The following is a 20738-nucleotide window of genomic DNA, read 5'->3' as shown; positions in this document are numbered from 1 at the left end:
ACTTTGCTTTTGCTGCTGCAGCATGTGCAAGATCATAATTGTGGAGGCCAAGCAAGGAATATGTAGATTGGTTTTTGGTGCAGCATCTGCTTGATCTCAGCAGACCCTTGTTGGTTCAGGATCACAGTTTCAGAATAGTAGTTTTAGAAAAATTCTTCAGTGATTAATGGATATCCTTTATGAATATTTTAAAATTTATAAATCATGTGCCATGATTTTAGCCATGGTTTAATCCTCTTTGGTTTTCATAAAGTATAACTTAAACAAACCATTCTTAGAGGGCACAATTAAGTTTATAGGAGCTTATGCAAGTAACAAGAAACAATTTTGTTCCTTATGTCTGAACTAAATCAGACTTTTTGGTCTGTTACAGATAAAATTAGAATGCAATTGTATACTTTCAGAATGTTTTTATATCAGTAAACATGGGCTAGTCCTACAATTACAGCCACAGTGGTACAATGCTTAGGCTACTTCTGCTGCTCTCTGGCTGCCTGCAATTTGGCACTTTGAATCTCACCAGGCTGAAGGTTGACTTCCATCCTTCTGAGGTGGGTAAAATTGGGGGCAATAGGCTGACTCTGTAAAGACCGCTTAGAGAGGGCTGTAAAAGCACTGTGAAGAGGTATATAAGTCTAAGTGCTATTGCTATTGCTAGTTCTCAATTTACGACAATTCCATTAGGAACTGTTCAAAGTTATAACAGCACTGAAATGCTGCTTAATAAATGGCATGAATTTTAATATATAAAATACAAAGAAAACCTTTTCCCCATTTTTCTTTGTATTTTATTTCTTCTTCTTCTTCTTCTTCTTCTTCTTCTTCTTCTTCTTCTTCTTCTTCTTCTTCTTCTTCTTCTTCTTCTTCTTCTTCTTCTTCTTCTTCTTCTTCTTCTTCTTCTTCTTCTTCTTCTGTATGTGATATGTGTGTGTGTGTGTGTGTGTGTGTGTTGTGTTTGTGCTGATAAATAAATAAAGGGAGGCTTTATTTATATAAATAAATGGCATCTTAAGACAAAGTAAATGGGGGAAGCATGATTTCCTTAACGATCGCATGATTCACTGAACAACCGTGGTCAAAAAAAGGTTGTAAAATTGGGCCTAACTCATTTAACAACCACCTTGCTTAGAAACAGAAATTCTGATCCCACGTGATCAAAATTCAGACGCTTGGCAACTGACTCGCATTTACGACGGCTGCAGTGTCCTGGGATCAGGTCTACGACCTTCTGGCAAGCGAAGTCAATGGAGAAGCCAGATTCACTTAACAACCCTGATATTAATTTAACAACTGCGGTGATTCACTTAACAACTGCTGCAAGAAAGGTCGTAAAATGGAGCAAAACTCACTTAACAAATGTTTTGCTCAGCAACGTTGTGCTCAATGGCGGTCGTAAGTAAAGGAATACCTGTAGCCTGTCAGGCAAGGCGTTGAATTATAGCCCTTTTCCTTGTCTCTGACTCATAATCTTGCTACCTGCTTGCCAATCCATCTGTAGACTTTCAGTTCCGAGCTCCGTAAAGTCTCCTGCCATCTCACAGAGCAGACTTTCCCTCTGACACCATCCTCAAGCAGAAGGTTGCTGTAGAGGTTGCATCGGCTTTTTGGAGCTGGTGCTTCACAGGGCAGCTGGCTTGAGGCAAGTGAGACCAGACTGGGCAACATTATGTATGCATGTGAAAAGTATTTCAGTCTGCTGGGGAATCGCAAACTGAACCCTGAGCCAACGTTATGATGCAGTTGCCAATGGAATAGAAAGGAATTTTAGCTTACAGCATTGGAATGCTATTGTCAAGATCTCTGTTCTGCTTTGATTGAACTGCACCTACAACATAGAATAATAGAGTAGGAAGGGAGCTTGGAGGTTTTCTACTCCAACCCCCTGCTCGAGCAGGAGACCCTGTACCTGTGATGGCGAACCTATGGCACAGGTGGCACACAGAGCCTTCTCTGCGGGCATGCCAGTTATCGCCCCTGCCCAGTTCCACTGCATGTGTGCGCCTTCCATCGGCCAGCTGGTCTTTGAATCTCTACTGCGCATGCGCGGGGATGGGGTACATGTGGAGAACGTGCACACACACGCCAGGGGCATGTGTGTGGGGCATTCACATTGCATTTGGGGCCACACATGCCCCCCCTATTTTGGAAGGCCTCCCGCACCAACCTAGAAGCAAAAACAGGGCACAGGGGCACTGCGTAAGGGCCCCACATACCTCGTTTTGGGCCTGGAAAGCATCCTGCACCAGCCTGGAAGCCAAAAAATGGTTGGGGGGGCACATGTACAGTGGGGCAGGGCTGTGTGTGTGTGTGTCATGCAGTCCACCAGGTTTAAAGTTGCCAAGGTTGGAGACCCCTGATATAAAGAGGTGGCACAGTCGTTAGAGTGCAGTACTGCAGGCTACGTCTGCTGATCACTGGCTACCTACAATTCGTCAGTTTGAATCTCACCAGGCTCAAGGTTGACTCATCCTTCCATCCTTCCGAGGTGGGTAAAATGATGACCTAGATCCGTGATGGCGAACCAATAGCACGCGTACCACAGGTGGCAGGCAGAGCCATTTGTTAGGGCACGTGAGGCGTTGCTCTGTCAGCTCTTGGATGGCACTGGCCAGTTGACTTTGGCCTTTTTTCTGGCCATTTTTCACCCTCTGGAGGCTTCCTTGAAGCCTCTGTAGTGTGAAAAACCACCCAATGGGCAAACTGGTTTGTGTGTTGGGGGCTTTTCGCGCTCCAAAGCCTTTAGGGAAGCCTTCTGAAGCCTCTGAAGGGTGAAAAATGGCCCTACAGGCAACCCAGAAGTTCTGGAATGGTGACTTTCGTATTGTCTGTAGGACTGGTTTTTTGCCGTCTGGAGCCTTCTGGGAAGCCTCCTGAAGCCTTTGGAGGGCCTCCGGGGGGTGGGGGGAGGGTGTTTTTGCCCTTCCCAGGCTCCTAGAAAGCCTCTGGAGCCTGGGGAGGGCAAAAAATGGGTCTATCACCGGCCAAAAATGGGGGGGGGGCGCACATGCACGCAAGGGTTGTTGCACACATAGCATTATGGGTGTGGGCACAAACCTTTGGCACGTGATCCAAAAAAGGTTAGCCATCACTGACCTAGGTTGTTGGGAGCAATATGCTGACTCTGTAAATCGCTTAGAGAGGGCTGTAAAGCACTGTGAAGCGGTATATAAGTCTAAGTGCTATTGCTAAATGCAATAACTCATACCTAAAGTATGTATTAATGCTGATGAATAAGCTTATGCATAAGAAGGAATATCTGCAAGAAATCTTTCTTCAGAAAGAGAAGGCTTTAAAAGGCACAGCAATTTAAAATAATGCTTCTAGCCTAATATGAGGTATTGGCTCAATAGAACAGGACAGCAGGAGCATCCAGGAACACAGGCGGTGTGTGGGTTAAGCCACATGGCGCATAAGCCACCAGGCATACTTCCAAAAACAAAATGCAAAAATTCCAGGAAGTGTTTCCCCCCCCCCCCGTTTCAGTTTAGGGCTATGGAGGAATTAATTGTCCTAAAACAGAAATAGCAATAGCACTTAGACATATACACCACTTCATAGTGCTTTTACAGGCCTCTCTAAGTGGTTTACAGAATCTGCATGTTGCCCCAATAATCTAAGATCTTCATTTTACTGACCTCAGAAGGATGGAAGGCTGAACCAACATTGAGCTGGTGAAAATCAAACTGCTGGCAGTGGGCAGAGTTAGCCTGCAATACTGTATTCTAACCATTCTAATCACTGCACCACTGTGATTCAAAATCAGTTCTAATCCTATGATGTTGGAATCAGAGGTGGGTTAGCTAATTGTCCTTTCAATCTAAGGGCCAAATATACCCTTGTTAGCTTTCTGCCTATAATTCTATGTTTACCATTTGTGTATTAGGAATGAAGCGTAAAAACACATCTGCACAGGAGGTGCTCTTAGCAAAGAGCTCCAAAAGGCTAACATAAGTTGGTTTAAAAAAACTCTGCTAGCATTCTTCCTTGCTTATTACTTGCATATTATTAGTGCGTATTGCTTATTACTACCATTTCTTCCCAGTGTGCATCTGCTGCTATTGTGGAAAATAGAAAGTTTTATATTACTGCACAGGTAGTCCTTGACTTACAGTTGTAATTGAGTCTGGAATTATGACCATAAATCATGGTGGTTATTTAGTGTCTCCAATGTTATGACCTTTTTGCAATGGTTGTTATGTAAATGCCATAGTTGTTAGCTAGCCTGTTTCCCCTAATGGACTGGGTTTTTTTTGCCAGAAACTGGAAGTAAACATCAGAAACTTGGATCATAAGTAGTTCTGGGGACGTTTGTTGTAATTTAGAATGGTTGCTCAGTGATCGGTTGTTAAGTGAGGACTACCTGTACCATAAAACAGGGGTGTCAAACTCAGTTTCATTGAGGGCCACATCAGGGTTGTGTTTGACCTCAGGGAGCTGGGGTGGGCGTGTCCACAGTGGTCAGCTCAACATCACTCATGTTGCGGCACCTGTGGTGGCCCAAGCGCTCTATCACAGAAAATAGACTCTCGAGCTCCGTTTTCAGCTGCAACGGTCTCCTGCAACCCTGAGCCAGTGAAAATGGAGCTCCGGGGGGGGGGGGCGCACTCCCAAGCTCCATTTTCGCTGAGAGAAGCACCTCGGGCCAGTCCCTCACTGTTTCCAGGGCACCCCTGCAGGCAGATCTAAGCACCTTGCGGGCCAGACCTGGCCCCTGGGCCTTTAGTTTGACACCCCTGCGTAAAAGAATGCTTGTGGGTAGCAGCGCTAATGCAGGAGACCGATACTTTTTGCTTCAAAAGACAAATCTCTTTGTAATCGCTAGAATATATAGCCTCACAACAAAGGGATGGATGGATGGATGGACAGCTTTTTAAAAATGTATATCCACACTGTCACTCACCCACACAGCAACAGATCTTCCTCTGTATTTCCACAGAAGCCAAATTGTACAATATTGTTTTTAGTTTATTATTAGATTTGGAGGATTGCCTGAATCCCAGAAGATTCTGGGCAGTTTACAGTGCATACAAAAATGCAAACATTTTTTTAAAAAAGGGCCTGCAGAAAGGTAAAAGAAGCAAACATTTTGAAACACAAAACGAACTAACAAAGGCTCGGCACACATACTCTTATCCCGGGGTCCAGCCACCGGGTTGCAGCATGCCAGAAACTGGGCCGTGCAAACAAACGAAGCCCCATTCGCAATGTATCCTCTGGTCCACAGAAAAACCTCTCTCCACAGAACCGGTTCCTTGTGGCCAAAAGGTTGGTGTCCACTGCTCTAATCCCAGGGCTGGGAGCAGAGCCACTTTTAAAGCATCTTTTAAAAAGCCCTATAATGGGAACCATGTAGACCGTTAGCCCTGAAGTTGGCTGAACTGCGGCCATTTTCTTCTTTGTAGTTTTCTCTAGGGAGGTTGCTCTTCTCACTGCTTCAAGGCTGACACAGCCTGGAGCAAAAGGGCCAGGAAGGTGGGTGTAGGGATAGCTGAGGTATTGTAGCCTAAATGAAATTATTTCCCCTGGGAATCAAGGACGTTGGTGTTCAAAAGGTGGAGACTGAGGCCACCTAGCAACTGGCCTGTATGCTGATTGGACCATGTGACTGGAGACTCTTGGGGGGGGGGGAGTCAACAGTGGAATTCACTTACCTTCCCTACTGGTTCACAAATGTGAACACCTGTGCGCACTTGTTTCACTCACACATTACGTCGGGGCAGGTGAGTGAAGCCTCTCACAGCCGCCATTACCAGTTCGCCTGAACCAGAGAGAACCAGCTGAATACCACCTCTGGGGGAAGTGACAACGTTTTACTTTTAATTGGGTATAAACCCGTTGGGGACTTAGAGCCGGTTTTCCACCAGGAACGTGCCAATGTGATATGCCCTAATAAATTGTTCTTTGAGGAAATTGCCTGCCTTGGAATTCTTATTGAATGGGATGTATTAGTTGGAACCTTGACACAGACCTCCGCGGGGTGGGGTGGGGATTATCATTCTAGAGAGAAGACACGATAGGGGGACTTCGAAGTATCTCCTGCATTTGCTTTATTTATTGGAAAAAATTAAACACAAGAAGACGAATAAAAAGTAGAATAGAACAAAAAGGAAGAAAGGAAAGGAGAAACCTAAGGGTACAAACAGAAATAATAGCGGAAAACTAGAAAGGAAAGAAAAAATGATATAAAGTGGCTTCAAAGACTGATCTTTGAAACAGAATTATGTACAGGTGATGAACAAGTTGTGATTGCTAAAAGGTATAAACTTTTATTGTAATTTGAAACAGAAGAAGTTAAGTAATGTATGCTAGATAAACGGGCTAAAAGTTTTGGTTATAATATGCAGATGGAACAATAGAAAAATATGTGGTTGAAAGGACTGAAATGTGTACTATGTTGTAAACTCAGAGAATTTTTCCTAAAATGATTTATCATTGACATAAGATACCAGAATAATTATCTAGAATATACAGTATAAAAATATTTCAAATTTATGTAAGAAGTGTGAACCACAAGAAGGGTCATTTTATCATGTTTGGTAGAAGTGCAAAAAAGCTAGAAAATGCTAAGTTCAGATATATACAGTAATTCAGAAGATTTTAAAAAAATTAATATTCAACTGAAACCAGAACTTTTCCTCTTGGGACTGAAGTTATAGTTGGAAAAAAGTAAATTCTGCATTTCCAAAAAGCAGCTACTTATTACACCAATGCTTCCTAGCTGTTGCATCTTTTATTCTGTGCTCTGAAAAATGACCAGAGAGTCCTGTAGATTTTCAGCCTCTTTATATAAACTCTGTTTTTCGGAAAGTCTGTTTTGGGAGAATGTCATCTTTTGAGACCATTTGGACCTGTAGCTTTGAAACGTGCTTGCCCTTTTATTTTCCAGATTTATTTTCTTTTCACAGCAAATTGGCTGACATTTATTGGTGCAAGACACTTCCACCATCTCCCTTAATATGGTCCCTTGCATTTCTGACGTTTTTACTCCTACAGCTTAAGGCATCACAAATCAATAGAAGAAGAAGAAGAAGAAGAAGAAGAAGAAGAAGAAGAAGAAGAAGAAGAAGAAGAAGAAGAAGAAGAAGAAGAAGAAGAAGAAGAAGAAGAAGAAGAAGAAGAAGAAGAAGAAGAAGAAGAAGAAGAAGAAGAAGAAGAAGAAGAAGAAGAAGAAGAAGAAAGGCTAAACTTGTTGTCTTGGGGTTTGGAGCTATTGTACATTATGTAACACCCTGGCATTGTCTATAAATAACCTGAATCGTAACAGTAAGTCTGATGCTGTGAAGAACAATGCCACTTGACAATTCATTCTGGGGGAATTCAATTATGGAAGCTTAGACAAAAAGGTGCATTTTATAGAGAAAGACATTTCTGAACCTATCTTTCTCAAGTATTTAAATTTTTACCACATGATTATATGGAATGGGGTGGGAGATTTTCCACTTGAAGCCTATAGTATCTTCTGTAAACTCTCTAGTTTAATGAAACTAGAGAGAAGGACTAGGGGGCCACATGATAACAGTGTTCCAATATTTGAGGGGCTGCCACAAAGAAGATGAGGTTAATTGTCTAAAGCACCTGAGGGCAGGACAAGAAGCAATGGATGGAAACCAATCAAGGAGAGACACAACCTAGAAACAAAGAGAAATTTCTTGACCGTTAGAACAATTAATCAGTGGAATGGAAGTTGTAGGTGCTCCAACATTGGGAGTCTCTAAGAATAGATTAGACAACCACTGGAATGAAACGGTATAGGGCAGTGATTGTGCCCAATATAGGGCAGTGATGGTGAACCGTTTCGGCACCAAGTGCCGAAAAGGGAGTGTGTGCATGCATTTGTCTGGGCCACAACCCGGAAGAAAAGCTGCCCAGGGCACATGCACGTGCCCCAAAATGAACTTCTGGTTTCTGGTGTGCGCATGCGTGCCGGCCAGCTAGTTTTCGGGGTTCCTGGCACGCATGCTTGCACGACGATTAGCTGGCCGGTGGAAAACAGAAGAGTCTTCCCATTTCTGGCATTGCTGCACACATGAAGGCTAGCTGATCATCAGGCACGCATGCACGCCAGAAACCCAGAAGAGGAATGGGCGACGGCTTGCTTGCCAGGCAACATGGCTCCACGTGCCACTTTGGGCAAGTATGCCATAGGTTCGCCATCACGGGTATAGGGTTTGCTGTCCAAGCAGAAGGTTTAACTACAAGACCTCCAAGATCCAACTCTGTTATTCTATTCTGTTTCTTTAGGCATGTCACTGCGTTAAATGTTTGCTAGTCAAACTGAACTGAATAGTTACTGAAAGAGTTACTGCGCAGTTCATAAGCCTTATCTGACAATGATTTATTGCGCATGCTTAACATGTTTGTATACACCACACATTCCAGAGACTTCTTCCCTTTTGATCTTTGTCTGTCTGCCAGGAAGCTGGGAGACAAACTGCTTCTGCCAAAATGTAACAATTAGATAGATTTGTTTATTTTCTTATTTTGTTATTTTTGTATTAAAGTTTGTTTTTAATTAGAACTTGTTATTGGACTTCACTTTCGTTTCTTGAAGATATGCCTGTTTGGAAAAGCCAGCGGTCTAAGCCTCATTTAGTTCAGGGTGAAATCTTTCCCTGACAAGGCAGGAGTATAAAACTTTTTCCAGTCTAAGGCCACAACTTGCCTTTGAGTGGGGTGGTAGAAGCCACCTTCAAAAATCAGGACAAAAAATAGTTAATGTATTATTACATAGGAGTATAATTCATGTGGTTAACTCAATATATTTAATACATGGCTTAATGCCTCAATGGCCATTCATTCAGAGATCGTTTAAAATTATGAATAAAGGGATCTATGCCTAAAGTTGTGGCCATTGCAGTACCCCTGCACTATGTCTGCAGTCATGTGTTTGTGATCTGGACACGTGGCAACCCTTTTATCCTTAACACTGGCTGCCATATATCCTATGATCATGTGATAACCATTTGCAATCTTTCCTGCCGGCTTCCCCAGAAAGTCAATAGGGAAGCCAGCAGGGAAGGTCACAAACCATTGCTGCCTGCCAAGCAGTTTCTGGGGGTTGGCTGGAAAAGGTCCATCCAGAAAACCAAGCTGGATTTTGGCATGGAGTGTTGCAATATGGTCCACTGGCACAGCCTCTCAGAAATGAGAGAAGACCCTCTTGTCTCTGAGGGCTGGCTGCAATCATCCCGTACTGCAAACACACTTTGCCAAAATCCTGCTTGGATTTCAGGATGGATTTTTTTCAGTCAGCCTCTTGAGAGAAAAAGTCCTGCCCTCTAAAACAGGGGTGTCAAATTCAATTTCATTGAGGGCCACCTCAGGGTTGTTTGATCTCAAGGGGCTGGGGAGGGTGGGGCCACTGTGGGCGAGGCCAGTTTGATGTCACTCATGTCAGCAGCTCCTGTGGCAGCCCGAGCACTCAGCCAGTGAAAACAGATTCCCGAGCTCCGTTTTCGGCTGCAACAGCCTCCTGCAATCTTCTGCCAGTGAAAATGGAGTTTGGGAAGGCCGCAAGCTCCATTTTTGCTGGCAGAGGCACCACGGGCCAGTTTCCAGGGTGGCCCCATGGATCAGATCTAACCAAATCTGGCCTGCGGGTCTTGAGCTTAATACTCCTGCTCTACAGGGATCCAGATGCAAGGCTGAATCCCTCTGGCAGGCAGCTCTTTGACAACCCTTTCACTCTGTCTGCTTAATTACCCAAGAGATCACTTAACACTTACAACCAGGAGTATTCCAAGATTACAGTTGTTGAGCGCATTGGTCATGTGATGTCTCACTTAACAACCAGTTCATTCAGTGACTGAAGATTCCACTGTCAGTTGTGGTAGTAAGTTGAGGACTGCCTCTATTTCAGTCCTCTCGCACATTCAAATACAATTCCCTTAGACAATTCCATTAGACAGACTTTGGAGTTCACACAAAGTCAGAACTCTGAGATTTCACAAAGCCTTCGAAGCTCAGTCGTATATCCTGGTCTTAAGGTATAATCATCTTTCTGAAATGATGATAAGTCTTCTGATGGAAAGAGTAAACGCCTTTTGAAATGAACCTGTCCTCTTTTAAAGGTGTCAGCTTTGGAATGGGTATAACTTGGATCTGTTGCTATCACAGCAGCAATTTTGCAGTTTATCTTCCAAAACTTGAAAAGAAAAGAAAAGAAGCAATCGTTCAGAGGAATGATCAAACACACACATACACATACACACACACACAATAGATAGATAGATAGATAGATAGATAGATAGATAGATAGATAGATGGTATATATATATGGTATATGTATATGTGTATATGTATATGTATATTGTATATGTGTATGTGTATGTGTATATGTATATGTATATATGTCCTGATCTTTGACCAGGCTTTACAATAAAAATAATACAGTAAAAAAGTCTGTAGAGATTCTCAGTCATCCAGGTCATGGTTATCCCAAAGGTGCTTTTTTAGGAGGAAACTGGACTTTTTTCTTTTTTTCTTTTGAAGACATTTCATTTCTCTTCCAAGAAGCTTCTGCAGCTATGACAGGATAGTCGGAATAGAAGGACTTATATTCCTTGCAGACAGCTGGTCATTTGCATCCTTTTTAGAGGGTCCTTGAAGCACTTGGAGGTTTATCTCTGTCTTCAGGGTCCCCGAGTGGTGCTTCTGGTTCCTGCAGTCTGCCATTTTTCCTCTGGAAATCCATTCCTGCTCTCACACCATTCAAAGGGTGGTTCATCTCAAACTGTATAGCTAAAAGTCATTTGGGATGACAATTTGGGATGAGAAGGAATGGATTTCCAGAGGAAAAATTGCAGACTACAGAAACCAGGTGACCCTGAGGACACAGATAAACCTCCAAGTGCTTCAATGACCCTCTAAAAGGATGCAGATTACCAGCTGTCTGCAAGGAATATAAATCCTTCCATTCCCCACTTTTCTGTCAGAGCCGAAGAAGCTTCTTAGAAAAGAAGCGAAACATCTTCAAAGGAAAAAAAAACAAGAAAGTCCAGTTGCCTCCTGAAAAAGTACCTTTGGGACAATACAGTAAAAAGGGAAATAGTTTTAACATAATTTGATATTGGAAAATGAGAAAAAAACAATAGGATAATAACACAACATACCTTATGAAAAGTATTATACAGATATTTGACTACCATGTGAGTGTGGGTTAGCATCCTTAAAAAAATAATAAATATAACATTTATCTCTCTGGCCCTTGTATTTGGGAATGAATGGGGATATCTTGGTACATCATAGAAAAGAGACCACATGAGGACAAGGACAAAAATTTCTACCTCTCTGGATCCAGAAGCAAAGTCTCTGCAATTAAGGAATCCCTCTTCCATTCAGATGTTTTATTGTCCTGTTATTTTTCCTCTTTCCCAATAACAAATTATTGTGTTAAACTATTTCTCTCTTTATTATATTTTTTATTGTAACAGCTGGTTCCAAGTCCGTAATAAAGATTTTGATCAGAGGAACGATAAATGTGTCATAAATAATTTGAAATGTTGAGTGAGATAATAGATACAGAGTTCTCTCAAAAATATGTAATCTTAATACAACTATTAGTAATTGGGTTTAGATGGCAACTTTGACAGAGAGCAATGGCAACAATTCATATTAAAGTCTATGTGAAGTTACATTATTATAAATAACTATTTATTAAAAGTGCTTTTGAGTTACTTCCTATTTTTTAAAGATTCCAAACTGATTGCAGTACTTACCAGGACAGAAAATAAAAATGGGATTTTAAAAAAAGAGTTGAAATAATCCATAAGAAGATAGATATTGAGGAGGTTAATACTAAGTAAGGCCAGCATTAAAAAGTGTTATTTTTAAAAAAGCGTCTAAAATGTGACACCATTTCAGGAAACCTTTTAGGAGAAGTCATTCTAAAGCAGAGGTCTCCAACCTTGGCAACTTTAAGACTTGTGGACTTCAATTCCCAGAATTCTTGGTTAGGGTTAGGGTTAGAATTCTGGGAATTGAAGTCCACAAGTCTTAAAGTTGCCGAGGTTGGAGACCCCTGTTCTAAAGAGTATTTGCCATCACAGGGGAAGTTCATTCTGTGTAGTCACCAAATGATAGTCCGCAAACCACATCATGGAAGAAATGTCAACAAAGCATAAGGCAGGTGATGTAATGAGTGACCCTCAAGAGATTGTTTTTGTTGTTGAGTTGCTAAGTCATGCCTGATTCTCTGTGATTCCATGGACCACAGTAAGCCACTCCCCTTTTTCTCCACTGTTTCCTGGAGTTTGCCCAAATTAGTATTCATTGTGTAGATGACACTGTTTAATCATCTCATCCTCTGCCATCTCCCTCTCCTTTGGCCTTCAGTCTTTCCAACAACAGTGTCCTTTCCAGTAAGTTCTCTCTTCTAATTTGGTGGCCATTTGCGTATTTGAGCTTCAGCGTCAATATCTGTCCTTCCAAAGAACAGTCAGGGTTGATTTCCTTTAGGGTTGACTGATGTGATCTCCGTGCAGTCCAAGGGACTCTCAAGAGTCTTCTCCAACATCACAATTTGAAAGCATCAGTTCTTTGATGCTTGGCCTTCCTTATGATCCAACTCTCATAGCCATGCATTACTATTAGGAAAACCATAGCGTTGACCATATGGATCTTTGTCAGCAAGGTGATGTCTCTGTTTTTAATATGCTGAGATTGACAAACTCTGGTATCCTGCAGCATTAGTCATCTTAGTTGAGGTTACTTGAAGATGTAGATCAGGAAAACTGTATCTGCCCTACAATGACAAACAAGGTTGTTCATATTTTGGAAGGAATACTGTAATGGTATGTGGAAATGGCTTTGGGAGACAGAAGGAAGAGCTGCAGACTAGGACAACAGCCAGATAAGATACAACTGAGCCCAACATTTTAGAAGGGAGCCTTCTTATTTTGATAGACTTTAAAAGTGGGGAGCAGGGGGTGGGGCGAGATATCCATCCAGACTTGCAAGATTCTGTTAGTGTAGCCTTTCAGTAAAGATAGAGTTAGTCTTCTGTGGGCTCAATTGTCTCTCATCTAGCTGTGTTTGTTTGCACTACCTCCTAAGACTGACTGTCAGGTTTCCGATGGATGCCCTAATTAAATCATGAGCCTTGAAACAAGCTTCAAAAGAAATCCAGCTATTTTTTAGGAGCAACATGTCGGCACACACCCAAGTAAAGCCAACTCTGGCCTCACATACTTTACGGTCCAGTAATGATCCCGTTTCCCCCCTCCCCTTCCCAGGGTGTGTCATAAATCACATTCTCCAACAGATCACTTTTGTGGGCTGTAGAGATCACACCCCTCAGGCTGCGGTGGGTAACCAGGGAGACAGCCTTGAGAAAGATATGCCTGGAATGTGCGTCTCTTTGTGGCTCCTATGCTGCTTCTCCAGTTTCCCATCCTCTTTGCCTACGGCAACTCAAGAGCAGGCCAGGGATGCTTTGCGAGTTGACACTGACAAATAGATTGATAGATGCCACTACATTTGGGTTGCATTCTCCTCTTATTTCCTCATATCCTGGACTCAGGGGAAAAAATGGTTAGCTATGTCTAGATCCTGCCCACAAGTTTTTCACCCTTTTTTAGGAGCTCATTTGAATAACCTGGTGAGCGAAAGGAATCCAAGAAGGTGTAGACTATAACATGTGCCTCTCGGCATAATTAGAAACAACATGATCCTAACAGTTTCAGAGTTTGATTTTGATTTGCACTTCTGCTTGCGGATATACAAAGTGATTAAAAACAACGAAACTTCACAAAAAATAATTAGAAGCAATAATCGTAAAACAAACAGTTCAAAACAATACCAGATGAAAACCAAATCCAAAGCAGCAGGTTAAAAACAGCAGGCAAAACATCGAGACGTTTACATTTCCAGCTCAAAAGTGGCTATATAATATGTTCCTTTGTAGAGAGAAAAATACGGACGATGTGCTTGTTCTGATGTTGATTTTATAATGCATGGAAACAAGCTGTTCTGGTACTTTTAATAGAAAACCAGGACATTATTGTTATTATTCCATGCTGGGTCTTTATTATTATACTTTCATTCCCTAGACTGTAGTACTTCTCTTTTTAATTTTGAATATTAAACAAAACAGGGGATACTGGTTAGTGACACCATAAACATGCTACAGTAATCCATACTCATATATTTATGATGCTATCAATATTTATTAACAAACATTAGTAGCACAGGAAAAGAAAAGTCTCTGCATATTTATTATTTCATACAGCTTTACCCAGAAAACATTTTATTAAAAAAAAAATCTAAATTGGAAATGTTTAGCTTTGAGAAGGAGAGAGAACAGAGATGATGGCAATCTTGAAAGTAGTCAAAATCTCAACTCTTGTCTTTCTTGAATACATGGTATACAATAATACAATTAGGAAGATTAGCAGCTTGTTGGCTCACGTGATTAGGATGCTGGGCTGACAATTTGCAGGCCCGTGTTCGAAGTCCGAGTGCTGGTGTGTGACGCGGTGAGCTCCTATTATTCGCTCCAGGTCCTGCCAACCTAGAAGTCTGAAAGCATGCACTTGCAAGTAGATAAATAGATACCACTTCAGTGAGCTCATTAATGGAAAAATGAAAGGAGCCCCCAACTGGGGCATCCTCTGGGACGGTGATGTCACCGGTTAATCATTTCACCATGGAACTCTTTGGTGCTCCCAACATGGAAGTATAGTATTAGAAGGTTTTGGATTTTTTGGTGGTTTTATCATTTTTGATATTTTATTATTGTTTTGTAAGCCACCCAGGGTTATGCTATATAAGATGTGCGACCAAATAAATCTACTAAATAAATAAATACACTCTTATTTGCATCTTAAAAGGAACATTCTACAAGAAAAGGGTCTTATTTTCTTTTGACCACTGAAATAAGCACTTGGCCTTATTTTCGGGAAGGTATTATTTTTGAGGTGCAGGAGGCGGCGAGCGTAGACACCTCGTGGCTGCTGCTATGCTGCAATATTTTGGGGGAGGGCTTATTCTCCAGGGAGGTCTTATTTTTGGGGAAACAGGGTAGGAGCACAGTTAGCTTCACAGTGTAATAAGTTATCCCAAGGTGATGATGGACTTCTCTTCATTTTTCAAAAGAGGTAAAACTCCCAGTGACATTTCAGTTTGGACTCTTGAATGGAGCAAGAATAGAATTCAGTGGCCCAAGTAGCTCTTTCCTACTCTAGGATGTTATATTACTATGTCGTTGGTTACATCCGCAGTCTACCTTTGTGGAACGGGTCTTCTGATAGCTGAGCTTTATGGCAGTGTGTATTCTAAAAGTAATAACTGTAACAGTAGATTTTGTGTAGCACGTAGCAAAATACAAAGAACAAGGGAGAGTAAGTTACAACTTTCCTGGCAAAAGTCTTTTTATAAAGGGTTATCTTCTCTATGGAGTTTGGTGTAGTGGTTAAGGCATCAGATTTGAAACCTGGGAGAGTATGAGTTCTAATCCCACTTTGGGCACAAAGCCATCTAGATGACCTTGAGCCAGTCACTTTATCTCAGCTTTAGAAAGGAGGCAATGGCAAATCATTTCTTAGAAACCTTGCTAAGAAAACCTCAGGGACTTGTCCAGGCAGTGCCAGAGAATCGAGTACAATTGAATGAAAGGAAAATACTTTGTATGTTGGTCTGTCTGTCTACAACAGGGGTGTCGATCTCGATTTCATTGAGGGCCATTTCAGGGTTGTGTTTGATCTTGGGGGGCATGGCCAGCTTGAAATCACTCGTGTCTGGGGCGCCTGTGGTGGCCTGAACACTCTGCTTGTGAAAACGGGCTCCCAAGCTCCGTTTTCGGCTGCGACGCCTCCTCTGCCAGTGAAAACTGAGCTTGGGAGACCCATCCACGGCCAACGTGAGATTCGTTTTGAGCTGTGAAGGCCGCCTGCAACCCTCTGGCAGAGAAAATGGAGCTCAGGAGGGTTACATGTGGCCCACCCAAGCTCCATTTTTGCTGGCAGAGGTACCATGGATGGTCCTTTACTATTTCTAGGGCGGATCTAAGACCCCATGGGCCAGATCCGGCCCCCGGGCATTGAGTTTGACACCCTTGGTCTACAATCTATCATCTATCTCAGTGATGGCTAACCTTTTTGTTGAGGCGTGCCAAAAGTGGCGGAGCGGGGTGTGTGTGTCACGCATGCGTGCACCCATAATGCAATGTGCTTCTCCCTGCGCATGTACGCAAACCCCCCCCCCCCGGCATGCACGCAAGCCTTACTGAAGCCTCTGGACTTCTGGGAGGTGCATTGGGCTGTTTTTTACCTTCTGCAGGCTTCAGGAAAGCCTCCATGTGTGCTGAAGCTGACAGGGCAATGCCTCGCGTGCCCTCAGAAATGGCTCCGCATGCCACCTGTGTCACACATGTCATAGGTTTGCCATCACGGGTGTATCTTATCTATGAGACTGGAATAATTTTGACCAAATGTCCATACCCATTTGTTTTCTTGAATAAGGAACAGAAACCTTTTTTTTCTTTACATATTACATATGAAGCCGTATGCTTATAAAAATGAGCCGATCGTTTTAAACCTGCTACTCCTAAATTTAATGCCATTCCCTTCTTAGATGAGAACCAACAGCTAGATAGAATTCAAGGAGGCCTCTTCAGTTCCTTTATGGCTGTTATTTGAGGGAAAACAGCAGTAAGTTAGACTTCAAGCATTGGAGTTAATTATCTACACTGTAAATCTTAATCAGCTTCATTAATAACAATCCTTAACTGTTGGTAATATTCACACATAAAATGCTGACATTTTTCTAGGAATGAAGGGAGAAAAGAAAGGGATGTCATGGAGAAGCTGCTTGTTCCTGGCCAAACAAAGGGGCCAAGTTTGTTCTTGTTTTCATTATAACATTCTTCTTGGGGAGGACAGAGGTTGAGCTTCGTTATGACCCCTAGTTTTCTTTTTTCAGGACTATGAATTACTCTTAATTAACAGCAAATCTGGAATTTCCTGACTTGCAGCTTATAAAAACAAACAAATGATAACAGTTGGCATGTTTCTCTCCTTCTTTTCAAACATGTATACATTTTAGAAAAGTTGTTGTAGAATGATAGTCATCATCTCCTTTTAATGACCCCATAATCCAGGGGTGTCCAAACTTGGGAACTTTAAGACTTGTGGACTTCAACTCCCAGAATTGCTGGGAGTTGAAGTCCACAAGTCTTAAAGTTCCCAAGTTTGGACACCCCTGCCATAATCCCTTTCAGGGTGGAGTCTGGGAAAATGAATGTGTTTACTGGCCAGATGCCCTTCCTGTCGCCAATGCAGAGTTTTATCCAGTAGATATATTCTCATTGCGCCCTGAGAAAGAAATATCTGCCTCTACCTAGGATCGAATTCACAGCCTCCTGATTGTGAGGCAAGATCTCCACCTCTAGGCCACCACACCACAAAGTGTTGCAGAATGATAATATGATAAAAATATGATAATAAAAGAAGACCTTTTGATAAGCAAATACATTGTTATATCAGCAACCTAGTGTCCAAGGACCTTTTCCTCCTACAATGTTAGAACAACCTCCATACTTTTAAGCGGTCTGGTAATTAAAGACATCAGTTTGGAGAGAAAGGGATATCACGCTGCTTAAATATCTTCCAATTTTCCCATTTTTAAAAATAATACCAATTTATTTAAATGTCAATTTTGCTGAGAAAATGCTACTTGGAATGCATTTAAGCTCCGCGTTTTACTTTCCTGCATCTTGTGTACTGGGTACTTCTTTGCAAATGAACATATTTTTTTGGTGCTTTGCCTAAATGTCGAACTATTTGTGCATTGTTAGGCAATGACATACAAATAAATTCCTAAAAGCTTCTCCCAAAAAAAATAAAGAAATTTTAAGAGAAAGGAGAATTTTATATGCATTGTAACTTTGGACATGGGTATATCAAATGCTACTCATGGGCTCTTGCAATGAAGTCTATTTTTTTTTACTCAGGGCTATTATTATTACTCAGTCATTATTATTGCAATACAGATACATGCATATTTAAGTCAATTTCTGTTGGTTTTGGCCAAAGAAGCAAAAGAACAATATTCAGAAATAAATATAGTTGGGGGAAAAAATTAGGAATAGTTTGCCTGGTTCTTACTCATGGCTGAAAAATAACTCCCTTATTTAGTTGAAACTCTGAGCTTTATTTAACTTTCTTTAAATTGCTGTATATCACTTTATTTGACAGCACATATTTTCTCTTAGCAGGCAAGGGCAGAAACTGCCAGATTAAGTGATTTAAACAAAATAAAGAGTTGCTGAGAAAAATTTCTTTTTCCTAGCTCCCGAGCCAAGCCAGACATCAAATAGCTTAGGTCTGGCTTAGGCATGAAACAATGCGTGAAGCGTTCAGGGATCTCACCACTGTATCAATTAATTGACAAGTTTTGCTTGAGGAAGATGCCTATTGGCCTTATGTTTTTTTTTTCCCTCGGTTGGCATAGTTAATTTCTTTTCTCCTATGGTTGTATACTTTTTGTATATTTATCAGCATTACATAGCTGGGGGATTTATAAGCCATCCAAAGTCAGTCTGGATTTGGGCAACACCAAAATCAAATCAAAACAAATATGAATGCATTAATAAACAGTCCCAAAAGAATGTATAATAAACAAGTTTTTTGAACAATCCAATTGATGTTTATAGTAATTGAAAAAAATGCGTGCAAAGAAAGAATGCACAGAAAATCATTTGCTGAAGCAGACGGATGCTGCTTTGATAGCTTTCAATGTTTGCTCTGGGAGTCTAATTCTCCATTGTTAAATGTCTCTTCATTCCAGGTCATGGAAATCAAAGGACAAATGATCCATGTCCCAGAATCAAACTGTATTTTGTTTTTGGGCTCACCGTGCGTGGACAAGCTGGATGAACTGATGGGTCGAGGCCTCCACCTTTCAGATATACCAATTCACGATGCTACCCGTGATGTCATCCTTGTCGGGGAGCAGGCGAAAGCCCAGGATGGCTTGAAGAAGAGGATGGACAAGCTTAAAGCAACCTTGGAGCGAACGCACCAAGCTCTAGAAGAGGAGAAGAAGAAAACTGTGGATCTTCTTATCTCGATCTTCCCAGAAGAAGTAGCTCAGCAGCTCTGGCAAGGGCAGCAAGTTCAAGCCAGGAAATTTGATGATGTTACCATGCTCTTTTCAGACATTGTTGGCTTCACTGCCGTCTGTGCCCAGTGTACACCCATGCAAGTGATCAGTATGCTGAATGAGCTGTACACCAGATTTGACCACCAGTGTGGATTCCTAGATATCTATAAGGTAACGTCTTTCACCCTTCAAGTTTTTACAGAAGTACGATATTGCTAACGTACCTTTTTTCTTACTATCAGTTCTATTTTCTCACTAAAGGTTGATCTAAGTAGATGACAGTTACGTGGCTGTTCTCAGAAATTTTACTATAGGGAAAAAGTGAGCAATCGGGTGATCCAGTCTAGAAATGGGAATAGTCTAGAAGGCAAGAATCACATAGTTAAAGTGATCCTATTTTTACTGTTGATATACTGTAAAATCAACAAATGAGAAGTGAGCTGAGTTGGAACCATGCTTCTTGATCTACCATATTCAAAATTGGCAGTCTTCTCACTCCCAGATTGAACTGTCCCATTGTATTTTAACAATTTCAGATTTCTCCTATTTCATTCAATTGTCTTTTAGTTCCAAAGCTGAAAAGTCTCATTCTATTAGGTCAGGGGTGTCCAAACTTGGCAACTTTAAGACTTGTGGACTTCAACTCCCAGAATTCCCCAGCCAGCAATTCCCCAGAATTCTGGGAGTTGAAGTCCACAAGTCTTAAAGTTCCCAAGTTTGGACACCCCTGCCATAATCCCTTTCAAGGTGGAGTCTGGGAAAATGAATGTGTTTACTGGCCAGATGCCCTTCCTGTCGCCAATGCAGAGTTTTATTCAGTAGATATATTTTCATTGCTGGCTGGGGAATTCTGGGAGTTGAAGTCCACAAGTCTTAAAGTTGCCAAGTTTGGACACCCCTGTATTAGGTGAATCATCTTCTTTTAACAACCCCATAATCCCTTGCGGGGTGGGGGTGGAGTGTAGAGTCTGGGCAACTAATGGAGCTGAGTGTTTACTGGCCGGATGCCTTCCTGTCGCCAATGCGGAGCTTTGTTCAGCAGATATATTCTCATTGTGCCCAGAGAAATACCTGCCTCTACCTAGGATTGAACTCACAGCCTCCTGATTGTGAGGCGAGAGCTCAACCTCTAGGCCACCGCACTACTCTATTCTATTAGGTGAATAACTGGAACAAATGCGCCACTTTCAAAAATCAAATTTGAGACCAATGTATATAAAAAGCAAAATCACGTTACAGGTAGTCCTTGACTTACAACCACAAATGAGCCCAAAATATCTGTTGTTAAGCAAGACAGTTAAATGAGCCTTGTCCTATTTTACGATCTTCCTTGGCACAGTTTTTAAGTGAATCGCCACAGTGGTTTAAGTTAGTAACATGGTTGTTAAATGAATCTGTCTTCCCCATTGACTTTGCTTGTCAGAAGGTCACGAAAACTGATCACATGACCACGGGACCACTGCAACCGTCATAAATATGAGTCATTTGCCAAGTGTCTAGATTTTGATCACTTGACCATGGGGATGCTCTAATGGTCGTAAATGAAAAAAACAACAATCACAAGTCACTTTTTCAGTGCTGCCGTAACTTTGAACAGTCACTAAATAAATGGTTGTAAGTTGGGGACTACCTTTAACTGA

General features: G+C 41.7%; 1 protein-coding gene across 1 annotated transcript in view; it reads left to right on the top strand.

Annotated features, from left to right (window-relative positions):
* GUCY1A2 (guanylate cyclase 1 soluble subunit alpha 2) overlaps positions 1-20738 on the top strand; it is a 245169-nt gene that overhangs the window by 86724 nt on the left and 137707 nt on the right. Inside the window, exon 5 of the mRNA XM_081952009.1 lies at positions 18784-19269. Within this exon, the coding sequence (XP_081808135.1) occupies positions 18784-19269 (486 nt within the window). The remainder of the gene's footprint in view (positions 1-18783; positions 19270-20738) is intronic.

The sequence above is a fragment of the Natrix helvetica genome (assembly GCF_964273705.1).
Source record: "Natrix helvetica genome assembly, chromosome: 4".
NCBI classification, from domain to species: domain Eukaryota; kingdom Metazoa; phylum Chordata; class Lepidosauria; order Squamata; family Natricidae; genus Natrix; species Natrix helvetica.
Note: the sequence above shows the minus strand (reverse complement) of the source record. Positions and strands in the feature narration are given on the sequence as shown.